The sequence below is a fragment of the Vulpes vulpes genome, chromosome 1 (genome assembly GCF_048418805.1).
Source record: "Vulpes vulpes isolate BD-2025 chromosome 1, VulVul3, whole genome shotgun sequence".
Taxonomy (NCBI): Eukaryota; Metazoa; Chordata; class Mammalia; order Carnivora; family Canidae; genus Vulpes; species Vulpes vulpes.
In genome coordinates, this window is record NC_132780.1 from 122,956,030 (window position 1) to 122,981,118 (window position 25,089).

General features: G+C 39.0%; 1 protein-coding gene across 1 annotated transcript in view; it reads left to right on the forward strand.

Moving 5' to 3' along the window:
• FAM162A (family with sequence similarity 162 member A) overlaps nt 1-25,089 on the forward strand; it is a 27,861-nt gene continuing 2,772 nt past the window's right edge. The window contains exons 1-4 of the mRNA XM_025990171.2: nt 1-183; nt 18,116-18,238; nt 20,496-20,604; nt 23,882-23,990. Coding sequence (XP_025845956.1) covers nt 150-183; nt 18,116-18,238; nt 20,496-20,604; nt 23,882-23,990 — 375 coding nt within the window. The 5' untranslated portion in view covers nt 1-149. The remainder of the gene's footprint in view (nt 184-18,115; nt 18,239-20,495; nt 20,605-23,881; nt 23,991-25,089) is intronic.

Here is a 25,089-nt window from a genome sequence, read left to right on the forward strand (position 1 = left end):
ACGCAGGCCCCGCCCCCCGCCCTCGGGTCGCCCAGGCCCGCCCCGCCCGCGCAGTCAGGCTCTTTCCCATCGCGGGCGCTTGGTGACATTGAATGCGGTCGCGCCGTCACCGCCCGGGAGGCGCTGTCGGGTCGGCGGAGTAGGCGGCCATGGGGAGCCTGCGCGGCCTGCGCCAGGCGGCGGGTGAGACGCGGGCCGGGCTGGGGGCGGTTGGAGGTCGGGGAGTCCTCCTGCCCGCCGGGCCTGGTGGCTGCTCGTTGCATCACGCAGCCCCAGGTGGCTCGGAATCCCACCCCAGTGACGACAGAGCGAGGGCTGAGCGCGCCCGGCTGAGCAGGTAGTCGGGGTTGGCCCAGTGACCGCCGCGCCTGGCCCTCCCGCCAACTTAACGGGCCCTTGCTCTCCGACCCTTATCGCCCCCATATCCCCGGTTCCTAATGCACCTGCCATCCCCGGGACTCCCCCATTGCCTGGTGGGTTCAGCCTTCTGCTCCAGCTCTGAGTCTCCCCAGCCTCCCCACAGTTTCAGGAGTTTATCCCTGCTCTCAGAGAAAACCTCGAGTCTAGGGTTTCCCACGCACTTAGTGTCTGATTAGCAAAGGAATTTAAGGTCTTACAGGATAATAGGGGGGGGGGGGGGTTTGTTGCCTAAGATAGGGGGTACATTTCTTATAAGCAAATCTGCAATTAAGTGCTTTGAATTTTGTTGAGGAGAGTGTTCTATAGAATCTGCAGTTTATTTTTCTAGTAGGCATCTGCGAAATGGGTATTTGAAGTCAGAATTTAAGTTGTCGTCTTGGGGAACCAGCAGAGCCTTTGCTTAGTAGGGACTGAGAAATCTGCATTTCACGACTGCTTGACTTTTTTCTAGGCACCAGGGCAAATCACTTTTAAGTCACCTTTGATAAGGTATAATGACTGATGACTGATCTTTTATTCCGTGGTGACAAATTACGAAAAAGGTATTTATTTCCAATTTTAAAGTTAGAATCGCCCCCAAATTTGCCTATTGAAATAGTGTAAATATACATTGCAAGTGTACCTGAAGTAACGTAAAAAAAATTATCTTTTGTGTGCTTATTTTGTGTTCAAATGGAGAATGGACTGGAAAACATGTCTCAAACTGAAGAATATTATTTACTTCCTTTAAAGTAAACGTTCCCTCCACTAAAAGAGATTGATTTCATTGATTTATTTAGCTTTGTGGAACTAATTTACCTAAAATCTTTTGTGTACATCCTACTGACCTGTTAGCTGTTACAAGGTAAGTGAAAGAATCATTGCTCGGGAAAAAAGCTAAAATAGACGGAGTGACGGAGACTTTGACTACATCAGAACTAAGACCTTAGAGTTTTAAGCAGTTTTATCTTCCTGCATTGAAAATATATTTATGCATTATAAAGATTCCAAAGCCTCTCTGCAGACTTCTGATATTTAAGAACTTCACTATTGGGCACTCAATCAAAACAAAATTCCTTGAGCAATTTAAGAACAATGTATTGTATTCCGGATAGATCCACTTGAATGTTATATGAAGAACTCTTAAAAGATCTTCTTTGAATGTCTGATGTTTTGTGAGCAACTAAGCAATCTGCCCTTTCACCCACTTGTGGCCGTTTTATAGTTACATACTTTGACATACATTATTTTACTGGATTGATTTCTTATAGTACCCTTCTTAGGTAAATCTTATCATCCATCCTCCAATGTAAAAGTGAATAAACATAGGTCAGATGGTTAAATGACTTGTTCAAGATCATATAGCCATAAAATGTTAGAGCCAGGAGATGAGTAAGTACCATCATAATTCAGGAACTTGTGCTCTTTGTTTCAGTCAAGCGGTTTATTCAGGATATGTGTGTGCTGTATATGTGTTTGTCATGGCTAATTGAGTCTCTTTGATGTGAAATGGGAGAGTCGTGAAATGCAGATTTACTTGTGAAGTGGAAGCACACATTTATGTGCAAATAGGTTTTCAAGTAAGAAGAATGATTTATCAGGCGATCTTAACCAAAGGAATGGCAGACCAAATAGAAACCATCTATGCATGCATCACTTATCCAGGATATTATTTGGAATAAGGTACTCACTCCAGGTGAGGGAAATATCAAATAGCTAAAGCGTAATCCTTTAAACAGTGGGCGTTTTTAAAATTGTTTCTGTTGGAAATCTTTGCTGTACTTTCTTAGTAAACAGAATATAGATTTTTATGAGCCTGAATTTGTTTATCATTTTGCAAATGTAGGTATAGATATAGGTCAGAGTTATTAACTTGTAGGTTCTTGGATCCCTTCACAGATGAGCGGTCCTGTGAACCTCTGCAATTATATTCATATTATTATGACTATATCCTTGTTTTGGGAAGAGAGGATCCATAGCTTGCATACATTCCTTAGAGCAGTCTGTGCTCTTTAAGTTAAAAGGCACTGATACAGGGAGCCTGGGTGGCTCAGTCGGTTGGGTGTCTGCCTTCAGCTCAGGTCATGATCCCAGGGTCTTGGGATAAGCCTCACATCAGGCTCCCTGCTCAGCTGGGAGTCAGTTTCTCCCTCTCCCACTGCCTGCTGCTCTCTCTGCTTGTGTTCTCTCTCTCTCTGTCGAATAAGTAAATAAAATCTTTAAAAAAAAAAAAAAAGGACACTGATACATTGATTTGGAACTAAATGGCTACTGACCCATACTCCTGTGGGTTCCATGAGGGTAAAGACTAAATTGTTTTTACTAAACCTTGGCACTTATCAGTGTCCAGCTCAGAGTAGGCAGACAGTAGATATTCTTTGGAATAATTATTTTTAATTATTTTATTATAATTTTTTTAAAAATTAAAAACTTAAAATTATTTTTAATAATACTTATTACATTCTACAGAATAGTTATCAGGTCAAAGGAGTGGAATGGCTTTACAAGAATGTTTCTTCACACCTTCAGAAAAATTTTTGTTGTCCTAAACTTCGACTTCTCAGCAGATTTTAAAATGATTTTATTATCATTATTATTCCAATACAATGGATCAAGAATAGCAGCCTCTTTGTCAGTTTAACTGACATTCTACAGCATTAGAATCCAGATATAATTTGGGACTCATATAGTCTAGTCCTCTAATTTTATTGGTGAGGAAACTTAAGGCCTCAGAGGGGAATTGACTTGGCTCCAGAAGATTCACCAATATCTCCTGGCTCCTATTCTGATTTTATTTCTCTTACATTCTGTTCCTTCATTGTCCTGTTTGTTCTTTCTAACCAACCCTAAATAAGTACATGCCCATTTTTACTGTTCTTTGGCTTTGCTTACCAGGCCCCCAGGTCTTCTCAGAAGGTTTTTATTGAGCACACACTGTGCCCTGTATACTATGAAAGCTCTAAAGTTAATGGACTCCCACTCTTCTAGGGCTGGAGTTTGTTGCAGTGAACAAGTATATAATACATCGGGAGAACTTATGTAAGACAGTATATATTAAGTTCTAGATTACAGAACAGATTTTAAGTGCTGCTATGGTGCCATGGAGCCAGGTCCTCTTGGCTTTGTACAAATATTTTCCCAATTAGTTAACATTGGTAGCTTAAAATCTGCTCTGGTGAGGGTTATTGGCAAACACTACAAAATCAGGGCTTTTCCCCATTGACTTCCTCCCAAGAACCAACATGCCACTGGCTTTAAGAAAGAAATAGAAGTATAGGTTAAAATTACTGAAAGCTCCGTTGAAACAGAAGGCATGGGAGATAGACAAGAGCAGAGGTAGGGGCAGTAATGAGTCTGCAGAGGATATGAGGGGAGAAAGGGTAGTAGGGAGAAAGGATTATCTTGGATTTCATCAGGAGGTAATAGATAAGGTGTGGCCTTTTGAGGGTTTTGAACCACTTGAATTTGGGCAAAAAGGAAGCCTTCCAGCAGAAGTCATTAAGGAAACATTTTTGGAAAATGTACATGGTTGCTGCATACAACATGAATAGTTACTACCTGTGAAGACAGATATCCACGTGTGAGAAGTTGATGGAAATGACAACAAAGGAATATATCTAGGAAGTGTCTTAAAGAAATTAGTGGCTCTGTGTAAATCAACCTCTGGACAGGTTGATTTAAAGAAGATGCAGTTTTTGAGTGTAGAGGACTGAAGGAGTGTTGCCCTGTTGTCTGAAATAAGAAAGTTAAGGGATACTGCTGTGGCAGAGAGGGTCATGCACTATTGAGTGGTAAGTGGCATGGAGTTTCAGGTGAGTGTGGGGCCTCTTAGTCAAAGACCAGGGGACAAAGAGGGAGTCCTCCCTGAGACAGACAAATGTGGGATAGAGGCAAAGACTAAAGACTGAATCTTGGAGGCCTGACACAGTGTAAGGAATAGGAAGTGGCAAAGGACATTAAAGATGTACATCATGGCAGTCAGAGATGAAGGCAGAGAATGTGGCAGTATAGTGTAAGGAGGGAAAGAGGCCTTGTAGGGGGCTGAGATCAGTAGAGTCAAATGGCTTCAAAGATGGAAAGAGTAGAATCAACTGAGCTAATGATGAGATTCTGAAAAACACAGTCATGGGACTATAAAGAGATCACTAATGTTAGAGCAATTTTAGGAAAACGAGTGGGGGAAGAAACATTATAGTAAAATGTGTGGGTGGTGAGGCTAAAGTAGTAAATTGAATATATGGCACTTATTCAGTCATTCGAACTATGAAACGAAGATTAGTATTTTATTTATAGAACTGTTGAGGACAAGTGATTGTTTTGTACAAAATAGTGTACCCTCAGAACGAATGTGGTATGAGGAGACGAGGACTTGCATCAACTGGTAGAAGTGCAAATCAGTTCTGCCTCTAGAAAGCAACTGTTCTGTTCTTAAAAGGGCTCATCTTCTCTAACTCTGCACTATCAGGAATCTACAAAAGAAAATAATCAGAAATGCCCTCAAAGGTTTATGTAGAAAACTGTTCATTTAGTGAAATTGGGTAACAAATCCAGCCAAGGGAATGGTTGAATTCAGGTTATATTCACGTGTTAGATGTTATATAGCCATCAAAAGTATTTTTTAATTTATATGTTGGAAAACTGTTCTGACATAAGATGTAGTATTTTTTTGATTATGAAAAATGTATATGTTATGTACGAGCATAGGAAAAATCTGGGAAGGACATACCGGGATGTTATCTCTGGATGATATGGTTATAGGTGTTTTTATTTTTCTTCATACTATTTTTAAGCTTCCAAATTTTTTGTAATGAGCAAGTGTTACTTTTATAATTTAAAGCTTATTTTTTTAAGAGCAGGGAAAGAGCAGTGTCTGAGTGGCTTAGTAGATTGAGCTTCCAATTCTTGGTTTCAGCTCAGGTCATGATCTCACGGTTGTGGGATCGAGTTCCACTTCTGGTTCTGTGCTCAGTGCAGATGCTTCAGATTCTCTCCCTCTTCCTCTCCCTCTCCAGTAAATAAATCAAATCTTAAAAATCAATCAGAAATTTGGTGAGAAAGGGGCAAAGGGAAGGATCTAGAGATGGTGAGGTAAGTTTGGTACAGCATCCCTTCCTTCACTAGTTTAAAGTGCAGGAAAGCCCAGTGTTCTTGCAAGCCTGCGGGGAAGGTTGAGAAAACAGATGGAAAAATAGGGAATTTGTTTGTGTCACAAAGATTTAGGTCAACAGCTAAAGCCAATAGAATTTCAGATAACCACTGCTGGGAATGGGCTGGAATGTTGATAGAGGGGGGAAAAAATCACCAAGAAATGGCCCCATCTCACTAAAATTTGGGCACCAGATACATAGAATCGCAAGACTTTTTCCATTGAATTTCCTCCTCACTTAAAAACTGGCCAGGTTTCAAAGGTTTATTTATAAATCCATTTTTGAACTCAAAAAAATTTTTCCCATAGAAGCAATGTTACAAATAGTGAATAGAGTTCTAGCCAGCCCACAAAAGTCCATAATGTCAATCTCTCTTGCCATTTTTCCTTCCTAGTATTTTTCACGTTTGTCAGGTCATGCTCTTCATTGGGTCCTGTCTTATTTTCTTTTCACAATCCCCTTGAACTACAGTGTTAAGACACTGTCCAAAAGGAGGATTCCATATATTTGTCTTCCTACTCCCTTTACCCCTACTTGTCCCTCAGCCCTGGCCCATCCTGCATTCTCGACTCACATTTACTTATGAAATCACCATTGTTATTGTTGTTTTCCTGCTTGAATCTGCTCTACCTGTCCCCAAATCCTTGTGGGAGTTTTTCAGACAAAAGGATTCTCACTGTGGGAAAGCATGGGTAGGTACAGTAACCAGAGATAGAGTGAGTTAGGACAGTGTCTTAACTTAAGTTCCAAGCTCTAGAACATCAGCAAGGACCTTATTAAGAAGGCAGTTAGGTTTGTGAGCAATGGGAGCCTGGCAGGCAGATTTGGAAGTCTTTGTTGCATATATAAGAGCTGGGCAAATCAGAGTTTGAAACCAAAAAATTCCATCCTTTTTAGAATAATTGCAGACAGGAAATATCAAGGCTGATTATTGGGAAAGCTCAGGGTAAGTTAGTTATCTCAGGTTCGTTCATTTGTTTTGTGGCCAGCCTTTAGAGTAGCCCAGCTTTGCTTCTAATGTGGAAACTAAATCAGTGGTTCTCTAATTTAAATGAGCTCTGAGTGGGAATAAAATCTCTAAGTGGAATAACTACCGTAATTTAGTCATTCTTCCTTCTAGGTCTACTGAGCAGTTATAAACATTCGACATATAATTTCATCATAATTTTTAAATACAGTATTGATTAAAAGGTGAATGTGTATGAGCTTTGCAATGGTCAGGATAAGCATACATTTAGCTTTGTCCTCCTGAGACTTAAAATTGATCTGATTCTCAACACAAAAATAAAAATGAAGACTCAGATTCTGTAGGTCTGGGGTGGGAGCCAAGAATCTGCATTTCTAACAAGCTCCCAGGTGATGTCGACCACATTTGAGAATAGCAAGGCGTGACAAGATACATACCAACATGTATAGTTTTCTTACCTCATTTCCACCAACATAGTCAGATGCCTTTATTTTTAGTCCACCCTGAATTGGGCGCATTTCCTACTGTGCCCTTTCTTTTTCTGTCTCATGCCAAAAGCAAATTGGAGTGCAAGTGAGTGAGAGTGACAGTTTTATAGGGATAATATCAAATTTTAAAAATACTGGGATGCCTGGGTAGCTTAGTGGTTGAGTGTCTGCCTTTGGTTCAGGTCATGATCCCCAGATCCTGGGATCAAGTCCCTCATCAGGCTCCCTACAGGGAACCTACTTCTCCCTCTGCCTGTGTCTCTGCCTCTGTGCGTCTCTCATGAATAAATAAATAAAATCTTTATAAATAAATAAACTAAATATCAAGTAAATGTAAAATATCCACAAAACATGTAGAAAGTAAAAACAAGACATAATTAATACCCAAGTACTATGTTTTAGAAATATTTTTATTTTGGAATAACTTTAATTTATAGAAAACTTGCAAAGATAGTATGAGAGTTCTGTTTACCTCTCACCCAATTGCCCCTAATGTTAACATCTTATATAACTATAGTATATTTGTCAGAACTAAAAAATTAACATTGGTCTATTACTATCAACTAAAGGACAAACTTTATTTGGATCTCAGCAATTATTCTACTGATGTCCCATTTTCTGTTACAGGAGGCCACATCATGTTTCGTTGTCATGTCTCTGACAATTTCACAGTCTTTGATTTTGGTGATCTTGATAATTTTGAAGAATACTAGTCAGATATTTTGTAGAATGTCTTTCAATTTGGGTTTATTTGATGCTTTCTCATGATGAGACTAGACTGGGTTATGGGTTTGAGGACAGAATAACTAGCACAGAGGTCAAGTATCCTTCTGACGGTACATGATATCCATATGACCTGTGACTGATGATTTTAACCTTGGTCAGCTTGTTTCTTCCTTAAAAAGTTACTGTTTTTCCCTTCCCATACTCTGTTCTTTGGAAACAAGTTACTGAGTCCAACTCACACTTTCCCACAAGGGGAGGGGCAATCCAGGAAGGAAGATTATCTACATATATTTGGGAATTTTTTTTTATAAGGAAGATTTGTCCCTTCTCTCTCATTTATTCATTTATTATTTATATCAATATGGATTCATATATTTTATACCCTAAATTGTAATCTATTACTACATTATTTTGTTGTTCTAATTATTCTAGGTTAGGCTCTATGAGATCAGCTCCTGTGTCCCTTTGTGTATGGCCCCTATCCAAAAACATCCTTGTGTTTTTTTGAATACTTCCTCACTTTCTGGCACTACAGGGTATTCCAGACTCATCTTGTATTTTCTCTTCTCCAGTGTAAAATCAGACTTTCTTTAAGGAGCTTACATTTTTCTCAAAGGAGCCCTAGTTCCTTTTATTAGATAATGGTATTTAGAAATCATAATCTGGGCACTGAGTGTGCTTGTTCCTACTGAAGATTGTAGGCCCTCCCACTGGGTAGAGATAGGAAATATATGTATGTATACTGACCCATGTGTACACATGTACTTAGGAATATGTCCATATCTCACGTCTGTCATCTCATACACATAAATATATACAACATATAAATAAATAGCTATGTAAAGAAAGGAGTTAATACTGAATTCTCTGACTGATCCATTCGTTCTAGCCTTCCACCCTTGCTTTTGGAACTCCTTTCTCTGGGCTCTCATTATCTACCATTTATTTACTTATTTGTTCAATCCCAGTACAGTTGTAAAGTAGTTTCGGGATTGCTAACCCATGCTCCTCTAAGAAACAAGTTTGCCAACTAGAGTACAGTGTTTAATGTATAGTTCTTTTTGTCTTGAGTCTTACAGTTTCCAGTCAAAATGATGTTTTTCAAAGTTACTTAGGTCAGCCGCTTTTTCCTTACCTTGAAGGTTGTGAGGCTAGGTCATGTCATACATTTCTGATACACTTTGATACATTTGTCACAGTCTGCATTCCATCCTGGGATACTCCAGCATCCTGGTTGATAATTTTAAAATTTGGATATATTAAAGCTCTTTGTGATGTAGTTTTATGGGTTTTGACAAATGCCTTTATTTATTTATTTATTCATTCATTCATTCCATTCATGAGAGACAGAGAGGGAGAGACATAGGCAGACGCAGGAGCCTGATGCTGGACTCAATCCCAGCACCCTGGGATCATGACCTGAGCTGAAGGCAGATGCTTAACTAACTAAGCCACCCAGGTTCCCCATGATTTTATTTTTAAGCAGATCATTAACAGCCTTCATAGTTACCAACAATACTTGCATCACACTTGGCAGCTGATCTTCATAAAGGTTAAATTCGGTAATCTAAAAACCTCTTTCTCCTCCAGCATTCTTTCAACTTTCATTTATCATGTCTAAGGACACATCACTGATGATTCTCTCAAGGAATGTCTTGAAAGATTCTGAGGGGAAAAAAAAAAGGCATCTTCACCTCTCTGCACTGTCCATCATGGGGCTGGAAAGGCTTTTTAGGGAAAGGAGGGAACAAGACAAAAGCTAGTACTTGAGCCAGCTTCATTCCAGCTGACCCACTACAGCCTCCAGCTACTAGTAAAACCTCTAAGGTACTGTTTTTCAATAATACAATAACTGTAACAGCATCACCTGGAAAATTGTTAGAAATGGAAATTCTCAGGTTCCACCTGTATTCACTGGATCAAAAACTATGGAACTGGGTTCCAGTAATCTATTGTAAATCTTTTGGGTGATTCTGATGCACACCTAAGTTTAAGAACCTCAACTCTAGGTTAACCAGGCATTTGTCAGTCACATCCTTAGAGGCAGCAGTGAGGGTTCATCTTGACTTCCTGCTAGGGCCCTGGGGATCCAGAACTGGTCAGCCAGGGGCAGGCTGCAAGTGCAGCCAAAGGGTCAAAGGGCTGTTTTTCATTTAGTTTGTATGTTTGTTTTTAACTGTGATTCACCAGAGGATGGAAAACTTCTGGCTTGGATGTCTATAGGGGAATATATATTATCTCTTTGAGACAGAAAAGGAATTCTTAATGATACTAAAACTTTTATTTGCTTTTATTTTTTTTGTAATTGCAAAATAATTGAAATCATATTAAGTGCTTCACAATTTTCTTTAGTGATGCAGCTTTTTATTATTATTATTATCTTTTTTTTTTAGTGATGCAGCTTTTTAAAATTATTTTTTACATTTGTTATTTCTAATATGTATAATATGATCACATTTGCTATGTTTTAATCAACAGTTACACTTTAGGGAGCTAAAAATTATTGGCATCCAGTATGAAGTTGTAGTAAGAAAAAACTGGGAGGGGGATACCTGGGTGGCTCAGCAGTTAAGCATCTGCCTTTGGCCTAGGGCATGATCCTGGAGTCCCAGGATCGAGTCCTGCATCAGGCTTCCTGCATGGAGCCTGCTTCTCCCTCTGCCTGTGTCTCTGCCTCTCTCTCTCTCTCTCTCTCTCTGTGTGTGTCTCATGAATAAATAAAGTCTTTAAAAAAACGTTGGGAGATATTTTCTGATCTAGGTAAACCTCTCATGCCTTCACATCCCTGTTTTCCACCTGTACCCTAGATACTTCTATGATTTCACATCTTCCCTTATTATGTTCCAACCACACTGGCCTCCTCTTTGTGGTTCCTAGAACCACCGTAGGGCCTTTGCACTTAAAATTGTTTCTGTGTGGAACATCCTGCCACTAGATATCTGCATAGCTAGCTCCCTCACTTCCTTTGAAAATGGCATTCTCAAAGAGAATTACCCTAATAGTGTACCTAAAATCTCACACACATTCCCCATTCCAAGCACACAAACATTGCACTTCATGTCATGTCCCCAGTGTTCATTTTTCCTCAGGCATTTACTATCTAACTATATGTGTGTCTATATATATGAATATGTGTATATATGCATGTGTGTGTGTGTGTGTATATATATATATATATATATACTTTATCTCCAGTAGAATATGTTTTACTAGCATAGATTTTTTATGTTTTGTATATTGTCTAGAACATTGCCTAACACATAGTAGGTACTCAGTTATTATCTGTGAAAAGAGTATCTCTAAACATGATTTATATCACTGATAGTAATTAGGGGTACATGATAACATTTTTGCCTTATTATTACCCAAACTGAGCTGAGAGGCACCTTGTCTTCTATTCTCCAAAATTGCCTCTGTTCTAATTAAGATGGATGGGGAAGGGCAATAAAGAAATAATTACTGACCTTTTTGCTTCCTGTGGACCTTGTAGCTCACTACCAGTTAACTTTGTTCCTTTCTGTCTTAGTGCCTGCAGAAAGGAATGGGGCAGGATGGTGCACATGGGGCTTATAGATTACAGTAAATAAGGGGTTCTCTGGGGAAGATAGAAAAGTCCTGGAGATGGATGGTGGTGACGGTGATACAACAGTGTGAATAGACTTAATGCCACAGAACTGTACACTTAAAAATGGTAAAAATGGTAAATTTTATGTATATTTTACCACAATTAAAAAACACAGAGTGGTTCTGAAAATGTAGTTTCAAATCATTAGCAGCTTCATAGGAACTTGTTAGAAATGCAGATTCCCAACCCTCACCCCAGAACTACTGATTCTAAACCAGAGGTGAGTGTCCACAGTGCTTTATGTTTTAAGCCACTCACGTGGTTCTGGCGCACACTGATGTTTGAGAATCACAGCATTACAGAATTTTGTTTTAATCCCAAGAGCTATGGAAAGTTATTGTAAAGTTTTATAGAATTCTTCATGCCCTGGTAACTGCATAAAATTACCTTGGCGAGACATTTTGACTACTTTAGGGGTAAAATTGAAAAGTGCTATGGAAATGTTTTGAAAAGTACTGGTTTAATTAAGTAGTGCTTCAAAAAACAAACTTAAAATTTAGAGTGTCTGCTGTGTTTCAAGCATCTTGCCAGATGCTCTCACATTTGTTTTTCCATTTAACCCTCAAAGCAGTCCTGGTGCAGTAAATACTATGTTATCCACATTTAAAAGGAGGAAAGAAGAAGCAGAGATCATTTATACTGTAGTTGATCTCCTTTCCTCCTGGTGCACACTTACTGCCAATAGGTGGCACTGGTGGGGTGGTTTCCCAGACCTGGGCAAGGCCTTATGGCATTACAGATTTAGAAAATGAAATAAATGTGGCCCCTTATGAAAGAAATCAGACAGCAAATAACCACAATCTTTACATAAACAGAGGTCCCAATTTCTGGTATGTAAGAGGACCTCTGAAAACCCACTCCTATATAAAAGCGATGTAAACACTGCCAAAAATTCTTAAAATCAAGTTTTTCAGAACTAGAAAATAACCAGAGGCTTGTGACAATCTGAGTAGCATTTATCCAAGAAAAATGACTTAAACATAGTGAGAACAGCAAACTTTATAATAGCTTTAACAGTTTTCTGTCTCCTGTCAGCTTCACAGTAGCCTTGAAAATGAATAGCCTCTCAATCACAGTAACTACGAAAACCAGCAGTTTCTAGCAGGCACTGAGGAAGGCAGAATGGATTTGGAGCTCCCTAAGAATGGATCCCCAGCCCCCAAGACCTGCTACAATTTGCTTGTTTGGCACTTCTCTGGAAACTCCCACTCACAGGGCTTGCCTTTTTTTCCACCTGACTCAGCGAATTCAGTGAGAACAGCTTCTCCCCACCCACCCCTGAGCATACTGCAACAGGCTTGCAAAGCCCTTTGGCAAAAGCTGGCAAACTTCTTGGTGGAAGGCACTGAAGGAGGTCTCTGCCCAGTGATTAGCTAATCACTAAGCTAACACAACATACATGGAAGACAAGGGACTATAGATAATGGAATAGAATTGAGAGTCCAGAAATAAACCCTCACATTTATGGTCAATTGATTTTCTATATTGTGCCAAAACAATTCAACAGGGGGAAGAAGAGTTTTTCAACCAATGATGCTGGGAAAACTGGATATCCACCTGCAAAAGAATGGAGTTGGAGCCTTTTCACACACCATATACCAATATTAACTCAAAATGGGTCAGACCTAAATGTTAAAGCTAAACAATAACATTTTTAGAAGATAACATAGAAATAAGTTTTATGACCTTGTATATGACACCAAAAGTTCAGGAAACAAAAGGAAAAAATAGATTGTTGGACTTAATCAAAATTTGAAACTTCTGTATTTAAAGGACTTAATCAAGATAGTGAAAAGACAGGACACCTGGGTGGCTTGGTGGTTGAGCATCTGCCTTCGGCTCAGGATGTGATCCCCGTGGGATTGAGTCCCACATCAGGCTCCTTGCATGGAGCCTGCTTCTCCCTCTATGTCTCTACCTCTCTCTCAGCCTCTCTCTGTGTCTCTCATAAATAAATAAATAAAATCTTTTTTAAAAAAGATAGTGAAAAGACAACCCATGAAATGGAGGAAAATATTTGCAAATCATAGATGTGGAACTTGTATCCGAAAATTATAAAGAACAGAAGGCTATTGAATAAAAAGTCTTTGTTAGTTACCAAAAAAGGGGGGGGGACGACGGACGGATAAAGAATTCTCACAACTCAATAATAAAAAGACAACCCAGTTAAGGAGTAAGGAGGGGAGCTGAATAAATATTTCTCCAAGAAGATACACAATTAGCCAATAAGCAGGTGAAAAGATTCTCATCGTCATTACTCCTCTGTAGAAAAATCCAAATCAAAACCATAGTGGGATATATTGCTTCACACATGCTAGGATGGCTTCTATCAAAAAAAGGAAATGTGGACCAGGATGTGGAGAAATTGGAACCCTCGTATGTTGCTGGTTGAAATGTAAAATGTTGTGGCCACTTGGAAAACAGGCTTGCAGTTCTTCAAACGATTAAACACAGAGTTACCATACGACCCAGGAGTCTCACCTTAGTATATGCCCCAAAGAAGTGAAAATAAATGTTTACTCAAAAACTTGTACATAATTTTCCATATCCGCATTATTCTTAATATCCAAAAAGTAGAAACCACTTACATGTCTATTAGCTATGAACAAAATCTAGGATATCCATGCAATGGAATAAGATTTGTCAGTAAAAAAAAAAAAAGGTACTAATAAGTACTACAACATGGATGAACCTTGAAAACATGCTGAAAGAAGCCAGTCTTAAAAGACCACATATTACATGATTCTGTTTATACAAAACATCCAGAAATGTCTATATTTTCAGAATATGCAAATCCATAGGGACAGAAAGTAGATTAGTGATTTACTAGGGTTGGAGGAAGAAAGAGGAAGTGACTTAAATGTATATGGGGTTTCTTTCTGGGATGATGAAAACCTTCTGGAATTAGATGGTAGTGATCAGTACACAACTCTGTGAATAAGCTAAAAATCACTGTTGGATTTTTAAAAGGTTGAATTTGGGGCACCTGGGGGCTCAGTTGGTTAAGTGTCCTACTCTTGGTTTGGCTCAGGTCATGGTATTAGGGTCATGGGGAATCTGCCAGAGATTCTCTCTCCGCCTCTCCCTTTGTCCCTTCCCTCCCCTCAAGTAAATAAATAAATCTTTTTTTAAAGGGTGAATTTTGTAATATAGGGTTATGTGTCAATAAGTGTCATCTTAAAAATCTTTACACAAATATAAACATAGGCCCATATAAAATCTATAGTAATATCTTTTGTTACATTAAAAATTTTTTTAACAGTGAGAGAGAAAAAGTGAATAAACCCTGTTTCTCACCAGCTTTGTGAAGTCCACCTCTAACCATATTTTACTCCTATCCCCTCTTTTGCCTCCCCTTATTGCTCCAACTCTGAAGCTATAAAGATATCCAAGTTGGGAGTTAGGGACTGCAACGGTACAGACTATTTGTCTACTAACAGATTTTTACTTTTTTTTATTTATTTTTTAAAAATATTTTTATTTATTTATTCATAGAGACAGAGAGAGAGGCAGAGACACAGGCAGAGGGAGAAGCAGGCTCCATGCAGGGAGCCTGACGTGGGACTCGATCCAGGGTCTCCAGGATCACGCCCCAGGCTGCAGGCGGCGCTAAACCGCTGCGCCACCGGGGCTGCCCCACAAATAGATTTTTAAAACGACTTGAGCTTTCCTGTGAGCTTTTATCCACATAGCTGTGAGAGCACATTCTTGCTGCATTAAAGACAAGTCTTAGGCATTCCTTTTTTGGTCACCCCAGCATCACTCAGTGCCAGGGCATTAATCAGATTTATCACTGGTGGTGCCTTTCCAGCTTTCTTTTCTGTTCCCTTGTGCTTAATAGCACTCATCTTTTACTGTGTTCTAGGTAGCTAGGGATTTTCTAATTCTGAATCCGATACCAGCCTTGGTCCCTCTTGTACCATGACTCCCATACTCAGGATCACCCTCCTTTAATCTCACCCTCATCAAAACTATTTCTGGCTGTCTCTGCTTTGAATTCTGATTATGACTGGTGTAAAATTTTCATGCTAAGGCTGAAGGTGAAAATGGCTAACTGAAATTAAGTTTTTTTAAAAAACATTTATTGTCATTTTAGAGCATGAGCGAGAGGGGCAGAGGGAGAAGACAAGAGAATCTCAAGCAGATTGTGCCGAGTTCAGAGCCCGATGAGGGGCTGGATCTCAGGACCTTGAGGTCACCTACCTGAGGTGAAACCAAGAGTCTGGGCACTTAACCAACTAGGCACCCCCTGAAACTAAGTTCTTTAGCATACATTTGTTTTAGGAATGAATCCATTTCCTAGTTTTGTTCACTGAGAAGGCATGGAAACAATGACAATCTCAGTAACAATGAGCCTCCCCTAAGGCATCTCTAAAAATACTTCCTCTTTAAAGGAACCAGAGCACCCTAAAGGAATGTCTGATTCCAAAGCAGGGGCAGGAAGCATTCAGAATGAATCTGGACCATCATGTCAGAAAGTAAGGAAGCAGCCAGTGATCACTGAGCACATGCTGAAAGTACTCAGGAGCCAACATAAAAGGGTCCCTAGTGACTAAAAATGGGAGTATCTGAGCATTAAAAAAAAGTGACTGAAATGGGCTGGAGTACATGTGTTAAATAAATTGCAAGAGTCCCTTATGTTATTTTTAATTATTTTTTAAAAAGAGTTCTCCACTTATCCTAGAGACAGAGTACGCGAGCACACGCACACAAGTGGGGGTAGGGGCAGAAGGAGAGACCCTTCAAGCAGACACTGTTGAGCATAGAACCGGACATAGGGCTCAGTCCCACAACCCATGAGATCATGGCCTGGACCAAAACCAAGAGTCAACCCTCAACCAACTGAGCCAAGCAGGAACCCCCCTTATGTTATTTTTTTTTCTTTATGTTATTTTTAAACAAAATATCACTTGTGGAGGCTGCAAGGAAAACAATTCATGAATTTGAAAACTGGTGAATGGAAAGAATCAAGTATTTATTCCACATTTCTTGTGGATTTTACCTTAGGATAATCAAATAGTTACTGTAGATTACTTCGATTTTACAATTCATATTGAAACAGCAGATCTAGGTAACAACAATGCTTAAAACATCAAAGGAAAGGTTGGTGGACAATTTTATAAGGGTTGAGTCAAAATAATAGCATCTACTGATTAATCTTAATATCACAAAAAGATAAAATTGGGATCCCTGGGTGGCGCAGCGGTTTGGCGCCTGCCTTTGACCCAGGGCGCGATCCTGGAGACCCGGGATCGAATCCCACGTCGGGCTCCCGGTGCATGAAGCCTGCTTCTCCCTCTGCCTGTGTCTCTGCCTCTCTCTCTCTCTCTGTGACTATCATAAATAAATAAAAAAAAATTAAAAAAAACAAAAACAAAAAAAAAACCAAAAAGATAAAATTGATGTATGCCTCTTGGTGTGATACAGTAGAGAATACACAGTATCACCTATGGCCTATTCTTGCTAAAAAATCTAAATCTGCTGAAGCCTCAATAATCTGTTTACAAGAAAAAGAATTTAGAAGAGTATGTTAACATGGGGATACAGTCAGCAAAATCCTAAATGAGGGAAATTCTATAGAACTAATGACCTGTTTTTTTCAAAAAATGACAAGAAAGAAAGGAAGGGGAAACCTATACAGGATGCATCAACCATATTCAGTGTGCACCTATTTAGAATAAACCAACTATTTAAAAAAATTAGGAGCCCACTGGGGAAATACATTATTTGATCATCATATGCTATATCAAGGATATAATGTTTTTTAGTTAAGCTAATGGTATTCCAGATAATGATTTTGAAAAGTTGCTGTTTTGAGATGCATACTGAAGTATTTATAGATGAACTAATTATAATTAATAGGATGTTTGGGATTTGCTTTAAAATAATTCAGTTGGGGGTCACCAGGGTGGTTCAGTCAGTTGAGTGTCTAGCTCTTGATTGTGGCTTAGGTCATGATCTTTAGGGTCATGAGATCAAGTCCTATGTTGGGCTGTGTGCTCAGTGCAGTCTGCTGCTGTGTGCCCAGTGCAGTCTGCTTAAGGATTCTCTCTCTTCCTCTCCCTCTAACCCCTCCCCCAACTTGCTCACTCTGTCTCTCTCGAAAATAAATTAAATCTTTAAAAATAAATAACATAATTCAGTAGGAAGTAGAGAGTGTGGGTGTTCAGATGAAACCGTATTTATTGGCCATGTGTTAATTGTTGACAGTGGGTGGTGAGTACATGGAGATTTATAATTCTGACGCCTTTGTGTGCTTAGAATTTAAATTTTTAAAATTATATATATAATACAGTTTTATATATTTTTAAAATATATAGTTTAAAAATTTCACAAAATTCATGACTATACCTAAAGTTGATTTCCAGTTGGAAAATTTTGCCTTGGGTGGAAAAAGGCTTTCTAGAGCCCCTTGCTGGCCACTGCACCCTACCCAAAGTTTACCAGAGTAGTATTGGCAATTTGACATCTTGGTTTATCACTTGTGGGAGATTCTAATCTTTACCTAAACTGCTGGGTGCTATAATATGTAATAGTTCCACCAGAACCATTGTATTGACAAGATACATGTAAGAAGTACTTTTATAAAACAGCTGAAATTAACAGCATCAAGTATATTTTAAATATGTGTATCCTACATAGAGAGTAGCATTTTCACTTTTAAAATGAGTTAATTTTTATAGATGAAATAATACTCTGTAGGCATTTTTCATTTTGAGACATTAGATTTTCTTTCTCTGAAACGTTTTTCTGTCTTTTATAGGAAGTTATTTTAGGTTATATGAAAGAGGTGCTTCTTCATCCCTAAGACTTACCAGAAACTCTGCTTTGAAGAGAATAAATGGATATTGTGCCAAACCACAAGAAAGTCCAAAAGCTCCATCCTGTAAGTTTTTCTTCATTTTTCTTGTTATAAACTAAGCAGCTCCAAAGAGTGAAACTACATGGAATCAAAAAAACCTAAAAGGTTGTCCCAGGGGCTCTGACATCCTATCCTATCTTGTAGTTCATCCCTCCTAAATTATACTTATATTGACTCACATAAAGCAATGCTTTCTTCATTTTCCTCATCTGTCACTTTTAACTCTTGCTTCCAGGATTATGTTGAGTTTTTTGTTGGAGAATAGGTGCACCAAAGTAATAGTGATCTAGAAATGGTCTTTTAAGGAACCCCAAAGAGGAACCAAATCAGGAAATGATATTTTGGGTACAGTATAAATAGTGCTAGCCTTGGCTTGGGCATTAATTTCAGCCATCATTATTAGTCTTTTTACTAACTTAAATCCTGCTCACTGTCCATGTGGAAACAAGGAGCATAATATATAAACTGTAGGGTCCCCTGAGCTATTTGCTTGTTAATTCTTAATAGGAATATACTAGGGTCAGGCAGGTCTTGGTAAATAGAAAAAAACTATTCTCAAAGAATATTTATCAAGAGCTTAAAAATGTTTGTACCCTTCAACCTGATATTGCATTTCTGGGGATTGATCCTTGGGAATAATCCCTATATGTGGAAAAAGCTTTGAGCGTAAAGATATTCTCATTTTTTATATATAATAGGAAAATGAGAACTAATCTAAATGTCAGATAATCTGGGAATGATTAAGTATATATGTTAGATCTCCTTGATGAGATTGTGCAGCTGTTTGAAATGGTGCTTGTAAATACCATGTACTGGCATGGGAAATGTTTGTCCTAATGTCAGTGAACAAAGCAGGATATAAAATTTTATATCCTTTATAAACACAGCATGATACACATATATATATATACACATATAAATCCCCATACTTATAGGGATAAGACTTCAGAAACACTACCAAAATAAGAATACAGTGATTCTGCTATGACAAGAGAATTGGAGATATCTTTTTACCTTTTTTCCATCTATGCTTTCCAGATTGTCTTTAATGTACTTTTTTTTTTTTAAAGATTTATTTTTATTTATTTATGATAGACAGAGAGAGAGAGGCAGAGACACAGGCAGAGAGAGAAGCAGGCTCCATGCAGGGAGCCCGATGTGGGACTCGATCCCGGGACTCCAGGATCGCACCCTGGGCCAAAGGCAAGCGCGAAACCGCTGAGCCACCCAGGGATCCCCAATGTACTTAAAAACAAAAATAGAAAAACAACTATAGAGCTATGCTAGAAGGGTTAAAAGATAAAACTACAGCAATGTATTTCTATATTTCTGATCCTCTTCTTGCCTTCAGTTCTTCATGGATTTTTTTTTTTCCTGAGGGACTTTGTAGTTCCTTTTGCTGCTGCCTTCTGATTAAGTGGAAAGAGCAGCACAAGCAAAGGTGTGAGGGTAGGAATGAGCGTGTCATGTAGGCAGAGCCAAGGAGGTGGTCCTTCTGCAAGAGATGTAGGCAGTACATAGAAGTTGGATGCGGTTATCTCCAGGGTCCCTTCCAACCCTGACGGTCTGTGATTCCCTAACTTTTTCTGCTCCTTCAGTGACTTTTTTGAAAGACACTCTCTCCCAGTCTGTGATCGTGTACCTTTTTGTTCATCTGCCTCTCTGCTGTCCTTAATCACCCTCCAGATTCTTTCAGTCATCTTGAGATGGACTTTTTTTGTCTCCGTTCTTACCGTTACAGCTCCAGTTCAGACCATGTCACCTCATTCTTAGATTACAACCTCCCATTTGGACTTGCTGCCCACTCTAGCCTATCTTTCCCTTCTCTCTCCCATCTATTATGCAGATTAATCTTCAAAAACATTACCTTCTTCCTTGCTTCAAAATATACAGTGGTTCCCAAATCAGGTTTCAAAAGCTTAACCTGGCATTCAGGATCTTTTGTAACCTTATTTTACCATATAACCTTTTTCTTCTAGTGAAGTCAAGTAAGCTTCTCTTTGTTCCCTTGTTAATTCATCTTTACCTCTATATTTTTGTTTAGGGAGTTCTTTGAACTTTCAATGCCTAGGAAATTAGGCTTTTATTTTACCTCAGTCCTCAAAGACTTTTGGAACCTCATTTGAGAAATGAGGCATCCTAAGAAATCATTCAAATAAAGCTCTAGTTAGCTTGAGGTTTCTCAATGTTTCTGTTTCGTGAATAGTTAAAAATAGTATTTTTAATTGCTAAATTTTAGTCATAACTTCAAATAAGATAACTTGTCTTGTTTTTCGCATAGACACTTACAGCCACAGAGTGCCATTACACAAACCTACACATTGGGAGAAGAAGATCCTGTTGTGGTCAGGTCGCTTCAAAAAGGAAGATGAAATCCCAGAGACTATCTCGTGAGTGTTGAATGTAGGGGTTACAAGCAGCTTTTCTTTCTCGCTGATATATTTCAAAAGCAAAGCAGTTCCTCTGAGTCTATTTAAAACCTTTCAACCAAATTTTAGAGTAGTTTTCACTTCACTAAATGTTTCCTCTTTGGTGGGTACTTGCAGTAAAAACAGTTGGACAATCTTGTGTCTTATCATAGATACCTTATGTTGTGCCTGTCAGGTACTCTGAAGTTAACTGATTGATTTCCTCTCCTAGCTACAGAAATGTGACTAAGCAATGATGGTCACTGTTCTTAGCTTATTTCTAATCTGGGTCTATCACATACCATTGACAGTTAATAGTTATATTCTATAAAATCCACTTAAGTATTTAACAATAGGCATAAAAGTATTTATGAGCAACATATCCTCTTTTCGGGATTCCAGAAAGCATGCTTCCTATCCCTATCACCAGCTTCCTTAAATCCAGCCCTGGTTGGGATCTTGGGACTTTATTTTAGAGTCTATGGATGAGTATAGATTTCCCAACCCCAGGCTATCAACATTTTGGGCCAGATAATTCTTTGTTGTTGGGAGCCATTGTGTACATGATAGGATGTTGAGCAGCACCCTTGCTTGGCCTTTTCATCCACCAGATGCCAGTAACATTGAGTTTTAACAGTGAAAAAGATCTCCAGACATTGCCAAATGTCCCCTAGGATGACAAAAAATTAAAAATAAAACACCCCTGATTGAGAACCACTGCTCTAGCCCAATGTTAAAGACCCCGATTGCTTTGCATCTTGGCCAAGGAGATTCTGAGAAGTAGGTGCCATCTCTCCTGTGGGGCATCATCCTCTTCAGAGACAAGGACTTGGGACAAAGCTTCTAGACATTCCTTTCTGGTAAGAAACTATTCTTGGACCTTCTGGCTTCTGGTTTTGAGGCATGATTTTAAAAGTTCATTCAGGGTATCTTTTCCCAGAAAGAAGTGTTATCTGCTTTTTGTTTACAACGACTTTAACAGGGCCATTCTACTTCTGCCTGTCAAATAGCATATTATTTTCACTAAAATTATTTGAGCAGGAAAGCCCTGGTCCTTCTTAACTAAAGTGACAGTGTACTTTCCTGGGAAATAAGAGCAAGGTGGAAATATCAATGATATTAATTTCTTGGCTATGTCTTAATTTCTTCCTGAATATTCTAGCAGAAAACAAGCTGCTGTAGGCTCATGGCCTAATAGATGCTGTATAGTCTTTGCCATGAAACACCTTCCTCAGTCTGCCTTGCAGGTCATTCCAAGATCCCCCTCAAGCCCAAAGTAGCACTTACTGAGTCACCCTAGAATGTTCTGCTCTGGGCCTAGGCAAGTGTTCATCCTTATGCTGGTAGTTCTGAACAGGTACTGCTGAACTTGCCCATTCTGATTGCTTTCTGTAGAATGGAGGGCAGCCTCATGATCTTATTTAAATGCATTTTACTTTTTTAATGTAAAATACTCAATGTATACTACTTCTTTTTAAAAAGTTTTAAATTTTTTAGGGAGCACACTGGCACAAGAGCGAGGGTGGGAAGCTGCAGAAGGAGAGAGAATCCTAAGCAGGCTCCATGTTCAGCATGGAGCTCGATGTGGAGATGGATCTCATGACCCTGAGATCATGACCCGAGCCAAAATCAAGAGTTGGACGCTTAACTGAATGAGCCACCCAGGCATCCCAAAATGTAAAATACTTCTAATGAAAAGTAAAATATATTATTTTCATGAGTATCACAGAACTTAAGTTGGACATGCCAATTCATATAACATGTTGTCAGCATGGGTAGTTTGTGGTTGGTGGCCTCTCAGATGCTCTCAGTAGAGCAATTCATGGTCCTTAGCAGTTGTCCCTGGGTCTTCCCACCCCCCTGCAGGGCCAGCTTCAGTGCCTGGAGAACTCTGTTCACATTGCTGCCTCACTGGGTTCCAGTTCTCCCATCACAATGTATATGCTTTCAGGGTTCTCCTACGACCTGCAAAGCCTGGACCCTGTGCCTCCTAGATGGCAAAAAATGTACTTTTTCCCTTATGATTTCAAAAGTAATGTGTTAAAAATTTGGGGAAAAAAAGAAAGGAAAGAAGTTAGCACTTTCATCCCATCACCTAGAGATAATCACTTCCTATTTACACCCCTACTGAGTAGGCCAGTGCTCTTTCCAGGGTCCATTTGGACTCTTCGTGCTCTGCCCTGAGGATCTACTAAACTCAGAACCACACCTCACTGCCTATATAACAGAATCAAGGAGGAGTGGCCTTCTCTTTAGACTCTTCCTTGGTAGGCCTCTTAGCTTTCACACAATGTTTGGATTCAACCCTCAATTTTCTGTTAAGGTACATGGATCTGTATTCAGTGGACAGGTTCAGAGAGGTACATGCCAAAGAGCACAGTGTCAGGTTCACTGTCACACAATTTTAGCAAAACACTAGTTAAAAGGTAAACATTAGGGGAGCATTGCTTAAAAGATTTTTGTGCTGTTCCAGATATTCTCTGGAATCTAAGCCTTAGATTTAGATTATTAAGTCTATTCCTGGTTCAAGGCAGAGAGGAAAAACTTGGGTGTAAATAGCATATTGTTTAACTTTCTCTTACATTTTCTGAATTGTGATTTGTGTTGAAATGTATAAAACTCACCGAAGCTCATTGTAGCACCTGTTGCCAGGATATTGTTAGACAATCACTGTATTGTATAAGATCTTCTTAAGAACCCCAGGGAGAAACAGCTCTTGGTTTTACTTTTAGCATTGGCCGCTAATGTGAAACTTGAAAGCCAAAATTGGGGGCCACCATCACAAGCATAGATTAATATACCATGCCTTTCCCCCCAGTTTTTTTCTTGGATTAACTTTCTTATTTTTATTTTTTAAGATTCTATTTATTTTTTCATGAGAGAGAGGCAGAGACAGGCAGAGGGAGAAGCACACTCCATGCAGGGAGTCCGATGTGGGACTCAATCCCAGGACCTGAAGGCAAATGCTCAACTGCTAAGCCACCTAGGCATCCCTTGGATTCACTTTCTGTCTTCATGCTTTCTTCTCTTTTTTCTTATTTTTAAGTTTGTGTTATCTTATTGGATTTTATGTAAAAGTTTATAGTGAATTGTGAAAATGTTTCATCTTCTCCAAAATCCTCCAAGATCTCCAGGCCCTGCATCCTTTTTTTTATTTATAGGTACCATTTCACTTCTGATTTGTGGGACACAGTTTTATTTCCTACTGGCAACTTCATAAAGGAGTTAACTTTCTCTCATGCTTTCCTTGTGCTATTAGGTTTGAGATGCTTGATGCTGCAAAGAACAAGATCCGGGTGAAGGTTAGCTATGCAATGATTGTCCTGACAGTGGCAGGATGCATCTGGATGGTTATTGAGGGCAAGAAGGTAAGAGTGGACTTCCTCTGTCTCTGTTTTCTACAAAGGATATAAAAGAAATCAGGGGTTGACCCTTGAATTTATTCTTTAGGAGGCTACTTTCTACATGAGAAATGGTAAGAAACAAAATGAGAAACAGTAGAGACAAACCTGGGATATTATGCCTGGGCATAAATTGCAAGTTCTTAATTTTGGCAAGGTAAAGGACTAAATTAGTTTTGTATAAAGTTAAAAAAAAGGGGGGGTTTAGTTATCACAGATGTCATAATATGAAACCAGAAAAATATCACTGTATTTAATGATGACACCTGTATGTCTGTATAGCACTTCTAGGACATGGGCATATTTATCCACACTAACCCTAGTGAGCATTCTAGTCACTGTTCTTTCCTTGAAGGTCGGCCACACTGGGCCATGTGTTTAAGGACAAAAGACCCTAAATAAGTACATAGGCATTTAACTCCAAAAATCTGTTTTAACCCAGATCATTATTAATAGCTATCATTCATTGAATACTGTCTTCTAAGCACTTGGCTCTTCTTTCATTTGAACCTCACAACAGTATGGCAAAATAGGTACGATTATTAGAACCTCACTGATAGATGAGGAAACATAACTTCGAAAGCTCTGCTCACTTGCCCAAGATGACACAGTTCCACAGTTCCCTGTGGCAGAGCCACAGATTGAACCTAGACCTAATTGAGGTGATAGTAAAATTGCTCCCACTTATCAAGTGCTCATTATATAGCAGGCATTTATTAAACTCATTCAATCACCACAATATCCTAGAACCTAAGCAGTAGGTTCTCTTATTATCTATACTTTATAAGAGGAACCTGCAGCTTAGGGATACTGAATCATTTTCCCAAAGGCACATAAGTGGCAGGATAAAAATTTAGAGCCAAGTTTGCAAGTTCTCAGACTCCTATAATACTATCTTGTGATTAAAATATAGGGTTTTTTAAAAAAATATGCAGCAGCACTGATCAAACCCTTATTTTAATACCATGTCTAATTCTATATATCACAGCTTCCACATGCAAAGAGATGTCTTATATCTATAATGAGATATTAAAAGGGTTTTTCTATCAACCCAGCAGTAACTGAC